Consider the following 11,684-nt stretch of genomic DNA (forward strand, 5'->3'; position numbering starts at 1 on the left):
ACATGTTTATTCCATTATCACAATAACCCAAAAGTGGAAATAGCATAAAAGTTACTGTATGATCCTAGAATGGGAAGCAACTGCTTAATGGGTATAGATTTTTTTTTTTTTGGGGCACGGTACAAGGGATTGAATCCAGTGACACCTACCACCAAGTTGCATCTATAGTCCTTTCTACTTTTAGGAAAGGATCTCTCTAAATTGCCCAGGCTGGCTTCAAACTTGTGATCCTCCTGTCTCAATTTCCTGAGCAGTGCCTGCATGTGGCACTGTACCCACTAGTCTGGTTTCTTTTTAGGATGATGAAAATGTCTTAAAACTAACAGAGATGGGAGCTGTATAACATGAGGGGAAGCCTAACAACAAAATCAATCTACTAAATGACACTGAATTATTCATTTAAAAATGGTCATTTTATGTTATGTGACTTTTAACTTCAAAAAGAAAAAAAAGTGAATGATTAATGTTGAGCTAGAAGGAAAATACACTGCAAGATATCTATTCAATGAAATATTATGCAGCCAAGGAAGCTAAAATAAGTGGTGATATGGGGATCTCTAAAATATATGTAATAAGTTAATAAAGTATACAACAGTATATATGGCATGTTGCCATTTGTCTAAAAAAGGGAAAATACCTTTATAAATAGCAATATTAGCTTGTACATATATAAGAAAGAACAATAACAACAACAACAAAAAAAACCCACCAGCCAGGTGTGGTGGTGTGTGCCTGTAAACCCAGCAGCTCGGGAGGCTGAGACAGAGAATTGCGAGTTCAAAGCCAGCCTCAGCAAAGGTGAGGTGCTAAGCAACTCAGTGAGACCCCGTCTCTAAATAAAATACAAAATAGGGATAGGGATGTGGTTCAGTGGTTGAATGCCCGAGTTCAATCCCTGGTACCAAACCCGCCCCCCCACACACAAAAACAAAAATCCACCAAACCTCTGGAAAGAGACATAGAAAACTCTAATATTGATTACTGATTTTTGAGGGAGGAGGCTTGGGGAGGTAGGTAGAGGAAGAACAAGAAAGAGGGAGGATGGGGCACTGGATTCAATTCTCGGCACCACATACAAAACAAATAAAATAAAGGTATTGTGCCCATCTACCCCCCCAAAAAAAAAAAAAAAAATCAGGACTTAAAGAGAGTAGTAGGGCACATGGCATAACAGAACTACCTTGCTTAGGATGAATCCTAGTTCTAGTACTTAGTTACTAAACACCTCAATTTCCTTATCTGGAAAATAGGGATACCTGTACTTTTCTCTCATAGGGTTTTTGGAGAAATAAATGATAAAAATAATGAGACAATGCATATAAAATTTTCAACATATGATAGTTTCGCTAAAACTAGTAGCCCCTATTAAACCAATTTAATTTTTCTTTTTTTTTGCAGCACTGGGGACTGAACGTGAACAGGCTAGGCTCTACCACTAAGCTACACACCCAGCCCTGTGTGTAGCTCCCATCTTAATAAAGGGAATACAAGAACAAAGTACATAGATGAGGATGGCCTGAATAAAGAAGAGGATTCTTGTCCAGAAATTAGAAGACAAGGCAGGAAAAAGCAGATGGGGTCTACATTATGGAGAGACCTGATGCTAACCCAAATTCTGAATTTTAGAACACAAGCTGGGAGTCCCTCAGTCTTGCACTGACAAGGAGCAATTGTGTTTCACATAATAGATGGACAGAAGACTGGAGGGTGAAGAGATGAGACGACAGTCCTGCTTAGAAGTTCCAGAGATCAGGGCTGGGGTGGTGGCTCAGAGGTAGAGTGCTTGCCTAGCATGCATGAGGCACTGGGTTCGATCATCAGCACCATGTAAAATAAAACAAAATAAAGGTATTGTGTCCACCTATAACTAAAAAAAAAAAGTTCCAGAGATGAAAAGCATACCAGTAATCCCCAAGATGCACATTGTCCAAGTCCACTGGATTTCCATGCTGTGAAATGTCACTAAGAATTCAATCTGTTACTGCAAAGCTTTCCAGGGTTTCAAATGCTATAGGCTGATGGACTGTCATTTTACTTCTTTAAGACATCATAGTATGAGCAAGAGAGTAATACAAACAAGTGTTTTAGAAAGATTAATCAATGCAGGATGAAATCAAAGGCTTATTCAAGAATTAGAAAGTTACACACAAATAACTTGAGTATGGTGATAAAGAAAACGAATTAGTGTGGTAATAAAGAAATTAAAAAGAACGGGAAGACTAAAAGGTATAATAAATTTGAAGAAAAAAGGCAAAGAACTTCTTAACTGATTGGAGTTTAGTTACCCTTAGAAGCTGGCATCGGAGGTCCGAGGACTGCTATGTGATCTCGATCCAGGACAGTGAGTGCGATACCACTTTGAGAATTATCAGACACAACAGCTTTAAGCAACTGTGATTTAACTACCCTCTGATTTTTTTCTGTGTCACTTGGATATATTGGTATCAAGCTTTCATATATACATCCATCAGAGCCTGTTGGAAACAAGTATTAGTGGTTCATAGGGTAAAGGATAGTTCTTTATCTGTTATAATTTAATGTACTAGGTTGTTCCTAACATTTTAACAATTTGATAAATAATCCATCATTCTGTGCTTTCCCTTAAAAAATAACTACAACCTTCAAATGGGGAGAGGGGTATTAGTAATAATAATAATAATAAATCACAGTAAATAATATTATATTATAATAATGAAGAAATAAAAACTGAAAATAGGGCTCAGCAGTAAGGCAGATGCCTAGCACATGCAAGGCCCTGCGTTCCATCTTCATCACCACATAAAAATAAATAATAAAATAAAGGTATTATGTCCAACTAAAAAACAAAACAAATCTGAAAACCCATGTAATAATTTAAAATATGGGGAGAGGTCTACCAGGAATAAAGACAATCTAGTCAATAAGAGATATCCCTGATTAGGAAAAATGATTTTTTTTTTTTGGTCCTGAGAATTGAAGCCAGTGCCCCACCATCAGAATATTAATTGAGGGGCTGGGGTTGTGGCTCAAGTGGTAGAGTGCTCGCCTAGCACGTGTGAGGCACTGTGGTTCCTCAGCACCACATAAAATATTGTATCCACCTAAAAATAAATACTTAAAAAGAAAAAAAATATTGAGATCTAGTTTTTTTTTAAATTTAATATTTATTCTTTAGTTGTAGTTGGACACAATACCTTTATTTCATTATTTTTATGTAGTGCTGAGGATTGAACCCAGCACCTCGCACATGCTAGGCAAGCAGTCTACCACTGAGTCACAACCCCAGCACAAATTAGAATTTCTGTTACTCAAGTACCCTTAAAGCTATATGAAATTGCTGTTTTTTGTAGGTCAGTTCTTTTTTTTTTTAATTATTATTATTAGCTGTTCAAAACATTACAAAGCTCTTGACATATCATATTTCATACATTTGATTCAAGGGTCAGTTCGAATTTTGGCAATTTCACATGGTTCTAGCTTATAGATTCATATAACTCTTTGGTTCAGACTTCTTTCCTTCAATGTTCATTAAACTAAAACATTAAGTGCATTCCAATGACCTAGAAATGATGAATAAAGAGTGTCTTTTGTATGTATATGGTACTGGGAATGAACTCAGTGACATTCTACAACTAAGCTAAATCCCCAGACTTTTTACATTTTGAGACAAGTTCTTGCTAAGTTTCCTGGGCTGGCCTGGAACTTGCAATCCTTCTGCCTCAGCCTCCCTAATAGCTGGGATTACAGGCATGAATTACCACATCTGGCTTGAAGAGAACCTTTTAAATACCTAGTGAAAACATATGTGGCACTGAAAAACTTCATAAAGATTTAAAATTGCAGCCAAGTATGGAGGCGCACGCCTGTAATCCCAGCAACTTGGGAAGCTGCAGCAGGAGGATCACAAATTTGAGGTCAGCCTTAGCAACTCAGTGAGGTCCTAAGCAATTTAGCAAGACTCTGTCTCAAAACAAAACAAAAAAAGGGCTGGGGTTATGGCTCAGTGGTGAAGCACACCTGGTTTCAATCCCAGGAACCAAAAAAAAAAAAAATTAGTAAACAAACAAATAAATTCAATTATAATATGGATGTTTCTGAAATATTGCTCTTCCTAGCACCATCACCTTTTCAAAACAACTTGAAAAGAAGCCATCAAGGACTTGAGAGAACACCACAACCACAAAAGGGTTTTCCCTTTTTGCCCTAGAGGCGTAAGACTATGGTTATACTTCAGACCATCACATAGAGGTAGATTCCAAGGTATTATAAAAATCTTTGAAAAAGACATAGGTGACATAGGCCAAGGCTTCTCTGTTAAGTCTCCTTCTGATCCACCTGTCTCAGTCAGTTCAAAGAAAGGCACACTGAATCTGATGGCTGGAAGAGAGTAATAGACCATTCAATGCCACAAAGATACTATATGATCCACTAATTTCTCTATTAAAAAACCTGGGCCTATTATAAGAATAAAAGGAGGGTTTTTTTTCTGTTATTATACATATCATATCATTATACATTGCTTATGATAAATTTTAAGGCATGAAAGTTATAGAAACAATATTAGCAAACTGTGCTCTACCTGAAGTACTTCAATACCACTCAGAACACAGCACCAACTAATCTAATGCATGGACAAATATAGCCAAGCGCAAAACAAAGAGGAATAAATGCTGTTAATGAAGCACGAAAAGGGAAGTGCCATAAAAGAAAACTGCAAGATTGAAAACTATACACTAACCTATGATATCCTTCTATCTACAATTGCTACAAGTTTAAGGAAAACTCACTTATTGACATCAAAGAGATGAATTTCCGATCCACGTATGCAGTAAAATTCAGTGTAATACATTTTTCTTCTGGTCCAAGTAAAAGTGTATATTTGCTTAAGTTTTGTGAATTGAACATTTGTACATAAGCAAAATAACTTCCATGCTGCAATGAAAGGGAAATGTTATTTTACAAATATTTCTATTTCAACCAACTATATTTAAATATGTTAAAATTACAAGTTGTTGCTCCATTTTTGGGAGTGGGGTGGAGGGGTGGGAATTTAACTCAGGGGCACTCAACCACTGAGCCACATCCCCAGCCCTATTTTATATTTTATTTAGAGACAGGGTCTCACTGAGTTGCTTAGTGCCTCACTTTTGTTAAGGCTGGCTTTGAACTCTCGATTCTCCTGCTTCAGCCTCCTGAGTTGCTGGGATTACAGGTGTACACCACGGCGGCGGCGCCCAGCTTGCCCAGTCCCTTTTTTAATTTTGAGACAAATTAAAAAGTTATTGAGGCTGGCTTTGCGATACTCTTGCCTTAGCCTCCAGAGATGCTGAGATTACAGGCACTCGCCACAAAGTCTGGCTGTTACTCCATTCTAATGACTTTAATGAATACTTAGAAATTTCCTGTCTAATTAAATTAATTATATTAGTGTAGTACATTAAATAAGTATGGAAATAATTCTAACTGTGTGTGTGTGTGTATGAATATATATATATTTTGGTATTGGAGATTTAGCTGAGCAGAGCTCTATCACTGAGCTATATCCCCAGCCTTTTTTGAGACAGGGGTCTAAGTTGCTCAGACTGGTCTTGAATGTGCAATATGCCTGCTCAGTCTTCCCCATAACTGGGATTGCAGGTGTGCAACACCACGCCCAGCTAGTATACTTTTTAGTGTTTAAAAATATTGAAAATATTTAAGAATCTTCTGAGAGAATCACTGAGCTATCATTTTAGTTTTAAAAATAATATAGTTGACTTTAAAAAGTTCACACAATGGACAAAAACTAAAGATGTCACTTACTTTTTCAGTAATAAAAATTAAAGCAGGATGCCTAAATACCATGAAAAACTTTGCCCACCTAAAAAAATTACAAAATAGAATAATCAGTTAAAACATATTATGCATAGAATTTAAGAAAATATCTATTATTTTATTATCTTTTGGAGTCAGAAAGGCACCAAAGAATTCCTAATGCAATGTTTCAAAATATGTATCACAGGTCATAAACAGACATTTCTGTCAAATGCATCTCTGGATTAAACGCAGGCTGAACTTCCCAGATGACAACCTTTTTTTTTTTTGTACTGGGAATAGAACCCAGGGCCACTCTTCCTTTGAGCTACTTCCCCAGCCCTTTTTAATTTATTTTATGTTAAGACAGAGTCTCACCAAGTTGCTTAGGGACTCATTAAAAGTAGCTGAGTCTCAAACTTGTAATCCTCCTCAGTCTCCTGAATTGCTGGATGACAGGTGTGCCACCATACCTGGCCCCCAAGTGACAACGTGAATTGTAAAGTTTCAAGAAAGAGATGACAGTATGGAGGACTTTCCAAACTTAAATCAACTTCCCCCATCCCCTTTTCTTCAGAATTACTTTTGGGACTAGTGTTCTGAGGAAAACATTAGGATGGATGTTATTTGTCTTTTTCAAGTAATGGAGGGAACTAAGCTACAGGGAAGCTAAATAGGGCTCATAACCAAAGACGGCTAGGTAGTCTGTGGTACCCAAAGATCTTCCCCAAACACAGATGCTCACACCTCAAAGGCATGCAGTCTAAAAATCAAGCTGGTCATTGTTCACTTACTAAGAAAAAGTCTTTGCTTTGAGTAGAAATTTAGTTTCCACCAGGTGGACCTGGAAAAGCAGCAAGTCAACTGAACAGGAAATGTGATGAAATAATGAGGATCAGAGAGATGTGAAATCAAGAAATGTCCTTCTATCACTTGGGCGAGTCATTTTTCCAGTTTTATTCCAGAATCTGGGAAAGCAGAGGTCTTAAAGCACTATCGTGTGCATGTATGAATATGTAGCAACAAATTCCATCATTACATAAAACTAGAATGCACCAATAAAAAAAAATGTGAAAAAAATTTCAAAAAAAAATAAAAGAGCACTATCATGACTTCACTTAACAAGCTATACTTTCCTCCAGAGGAAAAGGTTATAACCTGGAAGTCAAGGAATATGAAGCAAAAAGATTTTGGTCTTTGGGGATTATTCATTTCATATTCAAATAACTGACTATCCAAGTTCTCTGTCATTAGAACTGGATGCATATGACTATGGTTTCCTCAATCATCTATCATGCTAGAGGATTTTGGGGAAGTTAGTTTGGTCAGTGTCTTATAAATATTTTTTTTTTTCCCTTTTGTGGTGCTGAGGACCAAACCCAAAGCTTAGTGCATACTAGGCAAGTGCTCTACCAATGAGCTCTAACCACAGCCCTAGGTTACTTTTATTATGTTTATAACCAAAAATGCTTTTTGAACATGGCAAAGAATGTAATAAAAAAAATGCTCAATGCATTTCCATTTTGGTAAAAAAATTCATTTATAAGTATAACTTACTTAATCACTTCTCCATCAGAGATAACAGTTTCAATTTTCTGTTGGGGCTCTGCAAGCAAGGCCTCTAAACCACGAACGGCACCTTCTTTGAACTGCACTACTGGTTCTGTCCCTTGTATTGAGTGTATCCTATATACCTCAGCTGACAACTAGAAAAACATCAAGAACATTTCAATTTTTATTCTAAAGCAATTTACACCTGATGTAGTAGGATAAAACATTATTCTTAAGCTACTGGTTTTCATTTTGATTTAATTTTGTTTTATGACTATGTATAATTCTCATATCAAGTCTATTCAAACACACAATCCGAAGTCCAATTTCTCTGCTCTTATTCTTTCTTTTTAATATTTTTTAGTTACAGACGGATGCAATATCTTCATTTATTTATTCATTTTTAAAATTTTATTCATTTTTTAAAAATTTATTTATTTATTTTTAGTTATTGATGGACCTTTATTTTTGTTTATTTTTATGTGGTGCTGAGGATCGAACCCAGTGCCTCGCATGTGCGAGGCAAGCACTCTGGCACTGAGTCACAACCCCAGCCCGCTATGCTCTTATTTTTTTCTACCCCATCACCTTCTTTCTTCCATAAGTAACCATTTTTAATCATTTTTGGCTTACCCATTATGAATACGGGAGGTTGGACTAAAATCTGAGTCTACCAAAACCAAAGGTGAAAGGAGATACAAACACAGTTTAACACTGGTGTTAAAGACTGATGCTCCAATTATAACTATAGCCTGAAACCCCAAGAAAATTTAATATCCATATATTAGGTTAAAAAGACCCACTGAGTAAAACTCAAAATCATTTTAGTGCAAAGTAAATGGAAAAAGTAGAGTCAGAGGACAGTACAACTAGCTGAACAGAAGTTTTAAGGTCAAGGCAACAAAGGCATTACATCTTAATTAGCCCTATTGTAAGCCACTCTAAAAAACTGTCAACTATATTTATATTAAACTTTTAGAATTGGAAGGAAGCTTTGAGATCAATCTCATTTGAAAGCCTCATTTTATCAGTAAGAAAACTTAATTTAACATACTTTAATTCATTGGTAGAAAAGATACATATATAGTCGTTTTTTAAAAATATTTGTTTATTTTTTAGTTACAGGTAGATACAATATGTTTTTTTTATTTTATGTGGTGCTGAGGATAAAATCCAGTGCCTCACACATGCTAGGCGAGTGCACTACCTCAGAGCCACAACCCCAGCCCTCTAGTCATGTTTTTTTTTTTTACAGGTCACTATTAAAGGTCTATTCTATCTATTCTAAGAAAGTACACAGGAAGTTTACTTGTTTTCATGAAAGACACACCCCAAACATCCAAACTCAGGGAAATAAGTATAATCACTCATGAATTAAATTATCAATCCCATGGGATAATAAAGTTTATATTTTCTAACCTATAACATGAGTTGGAGTATGTTATCAAAACATAAGATAACAAAAATGAAAAACCAATTGCAACCTTAGGCTTACTTTCTCAGAGGCATTAATATAAATAACATATACTATATTATGAAGATTCTATGTCACCAATAAGCTAAGTAAATATTTTGGAAAATCCAAAGACTTACTGTGGCTTTAAACACTTTATCCAGGTTTACATCTTCATTATTCCATATTCTCAAAACCTTAAATCAAAGCATACAGTTAAAAAGTATCCCATTCTCTATTTACATATAATAACCACAAATAGTATATCAATATTTGACTTGTGTTGTATATATTATTATATGCAAGTTTTTAAACTCACCTTATTATCATGTACAACAATATACTCGCCAGTCTGAAAGTTGCACACAGCTGGACATGTTATAACTTGACCTTGTTTCACTGACCAGCTGCCCAAGGGTTTCTGATCTGAAACCTAATGAAAGTAAGATAAAAAATAATATTCAAGAAGTTATTTTTCAGACATTAAAAACAATTAGACTTTCAAAAAATAAGCCATTGTAATGACAATATTTGACAAATTTCTTTTTTTAAAAAATATTTATTTTTTAAGATGGACACAATATCTTTATTTTTTTTGTGGTGCTGAGAATCAAACCCAGTGCCTCACATGTGCTAGGCGATCGTGCTACCACTTGAGCCATATCCCCAGCCCCTGACAAATTTCTTAAGATAAAAAAATAAGCAGTCGGGGCTGGGGATGTGGCTCAAGCAGTGGCGTGCTGGCCTGGCATGCGTGCCGCCCGGGTTCGGTACTCAGCACCACATACAAACAAAGATGTTGTGTCCGCCAAAAACTAAAAAATAAATATTAAAAAAATTCTCGTGCTGGGGATGTGGCTCAAGCAGTAGCATGCTTGCCTGGCATGCGAGCGGCCCGGGTTCGAGCCTTAGCACCACAAAGATGTGTGTCCGCCGAAAACTGAAAAATAAATACTGAAATTCTCTCTCTCTTTAAAAAAAAAAAAAAAAATTCTCTCTCTCTCCCTCTTTCTTTAAAAAAAAAAAAAGCAGTCACAGACAAATACTGTAGGATTTCACTCATATGAAGTATCTAATGATAACTGATAAAGACAGAGGAATGATGGTTGCCAGGGGCTGGTACAGTGAATGGAGGGATAAAATTATTATAGGTACAGAGTTTGTTTTGTTTTTTTGGTACTGTGGATTGAACTCACGGACACTTTTACCACTGAAGTACATCCCCAGCCCTTTTTATTTTTTGAGACAGGGTCTCACTTTGCTTAAGGCCTTGCTACATTGTTCAGACAGGCCTTGAACTTTCAATCCTTCTGCTTCAGCCTCCCTAGTCCCAGGGACTACAGGCATGCATCACCCTGCCAGGTGAGATGATAAATTTTGTCTTTTACCACGATTAAAAATTAAATGAAAACATAAAATAACTACATTACTAAAGTGAAAAATAAAGTACATTAACACTGCTAATTAATACTAATTAACATTTACATTTAAAATTTTATTTCACTATGGGTCTAAACAGGGACATCTTAAATTAAGCAAGGATCACTAGAATCAGGTCCATTCAATTCCGACCAGCCAATACAAATTCACTGGATAGCTGAGGTAAAGACCAATAGAGTAACCAAATGCGTCTAAACAAGCAGTACAGGGAATTGTTGTCACCCTGTCCCCAAACTTCAGAGCAGACAGCTAACTTTTAAATGACAGGGAAAATTATGTTCAGCAGCCTACATAAAAATAACTACTTTCTACAAATCACCCAAACCAAGGTTAGGTGTGCTGCCAATCAGGGAAAAAAGGGGGTGGGACCTGCGACTTCCTGGGACTCTTCTCTGGGATTAGTAGCGTGAACCAATTGCCCACAAACTACTCGAAATTAAGATTCTCACCAGGCCACCAAGAAAGCTAGGCCTCTTCAATGGCCAAAGAACCCCTCATCCCAAGGAATGGGGATGAAGTGGACAACCCGGAGTCCTGCAGGGACTGGACAATCCTGAGGCAATCAGGAACAGCACCTATTAAGAGTTCACTTAAGAGTTTTCTTTCTTAATCTAGTTTATTAAGAAAAATTCGTGTCCCAGCCTGTCAATGTCCTCATCTGACGCCCAATCGCCCCAGGACCCCTCTGCGGGCAGCAGGGTGACAGACTCCCCAGGAGGGAATCTTGGCCGGGACACCTCCGGGAGACTCGCAGGGAAAACACAGGTTCCTTCCTTTCCCCGTGTCTCCCACGTGCACTGAGACGCTCCGCCACCAGCAACTCGGAAATTATGCCCTTCTCTACCAAAAACCCCAGTCCAGCCAGATTCTAGACCTCGCTCGGGGTCCCAGGCAGGCTGACCGGATCTCCGCTCCCGCGCTTCCCAATCTTTTTTGAAGCTGAGAAACCCGAACTTAAGGCTCCTTGCTCAGAAAGGGGCGAGACAGCAGCCGGGGCGCTCCTGTCGCCCTCACCTTATACAGGATGACGGTCCTGCTGCTGTCCGTCACTAGAAACTGGTCAGTTTTGTCGCTCGGCTCCACACCTAGGACTCCATTGGGCCCGGCGCCCAGGGCTCCCACGGACAACGTGAATTCTTCTTCCAGGGCTGCCATTTTGGTCAAGCCTAAGGACGGCCGCGCATCCCTCCCGGCAGGCCTCGCGCTTTCTCTCGCGACACCGAAAGGGGCTAAAGGGGCGGGCGCTCACCAAACCTGAAATCGGCTCGCGCGGTCTGCGACCCCTAGCGGGCCAAACCCGAGTTCCGAGCCGAATGACGCCAGGTGGGCGGGGCCTGGGCTTTGCGCCTGGGCCCGCCCCCAGGGACACGCCCCCTCGGGTCCCGGATATGCTCTAGGCGGGGTAGTCTTGCCTATTGGGTATTGAATCAGCTGTGCGCCAGTGTGCTTGTGAACATTGGAGGAGTTT

General features: G+C 38.2%; 1 protein-coding gene across 5 annotated transcripts in view; it reads right to left on the reverse strand.

Moving 5' to 3' along the window:
• The window catches only part of Nol11 (nucleolar protein 11), a 33,928-nt gene extending 22,522 nt beyond the window's left edge, over window positions 1–11,406 (reverse strand). For 2 of the 5 annotated variants that reach the window (XM_027946316.2, XM_027946313.2), the window contains exons 1-7: window positions 11,231–11,404; window positions 9,096–9,209; window positions 8,917–8,973; window positions 7,330–7,478; window positions 5,782–5,839; window positions 4,767–4,911; window positions 2,286–2,474 (exon numbers count right to left, since the gene is read on the reverse strand). In XM_027946316.2, the coding sequence (XP_027802117.1) occupies window positions 2,286–2,474; window positions 4,767–4,911; window positions 5,782–5,839; window positions 7,330–7,478; window positions 8,917–8,973; window positions 9,096–9,209; window positions 11,231–11,371 (853 nt within the window). In that variant the 5' untranslated portion in view covers window positions 11,372–11,404. Of the gene's footprint in view, window positions 1–2,285; window positions 2,475–4,766; window positions 4,912–5,781; window positions 5,840–7,329; window positions 7,479–8,916; window positions 8,974–9,095; window positions 9,210–11,230 lie in introns of all 5 variants that reach the window. The other 3 variants (XM_071603204.1, XM_027946315.2, XM_027946314.2) reach the window with 3 other exon arrangements.
• Window positions 11,407–11,684: the final 278 nt, after the last annotated feature.

Source organism: Marmota flaviventris, chromosome 17 (genome assembly GCF_047511675.1).
Source record: "Marmota flaviventris isolate mMarFla1 chromosome 17, mMarFla1.hap1, whole genome shotgun sequence".
Lineage (NCBI taxonomy): Eukaryota > Metazoa > Chordata > Mammalia > Rodentia > Sciuridae > Marmota > Marmota flaviventris.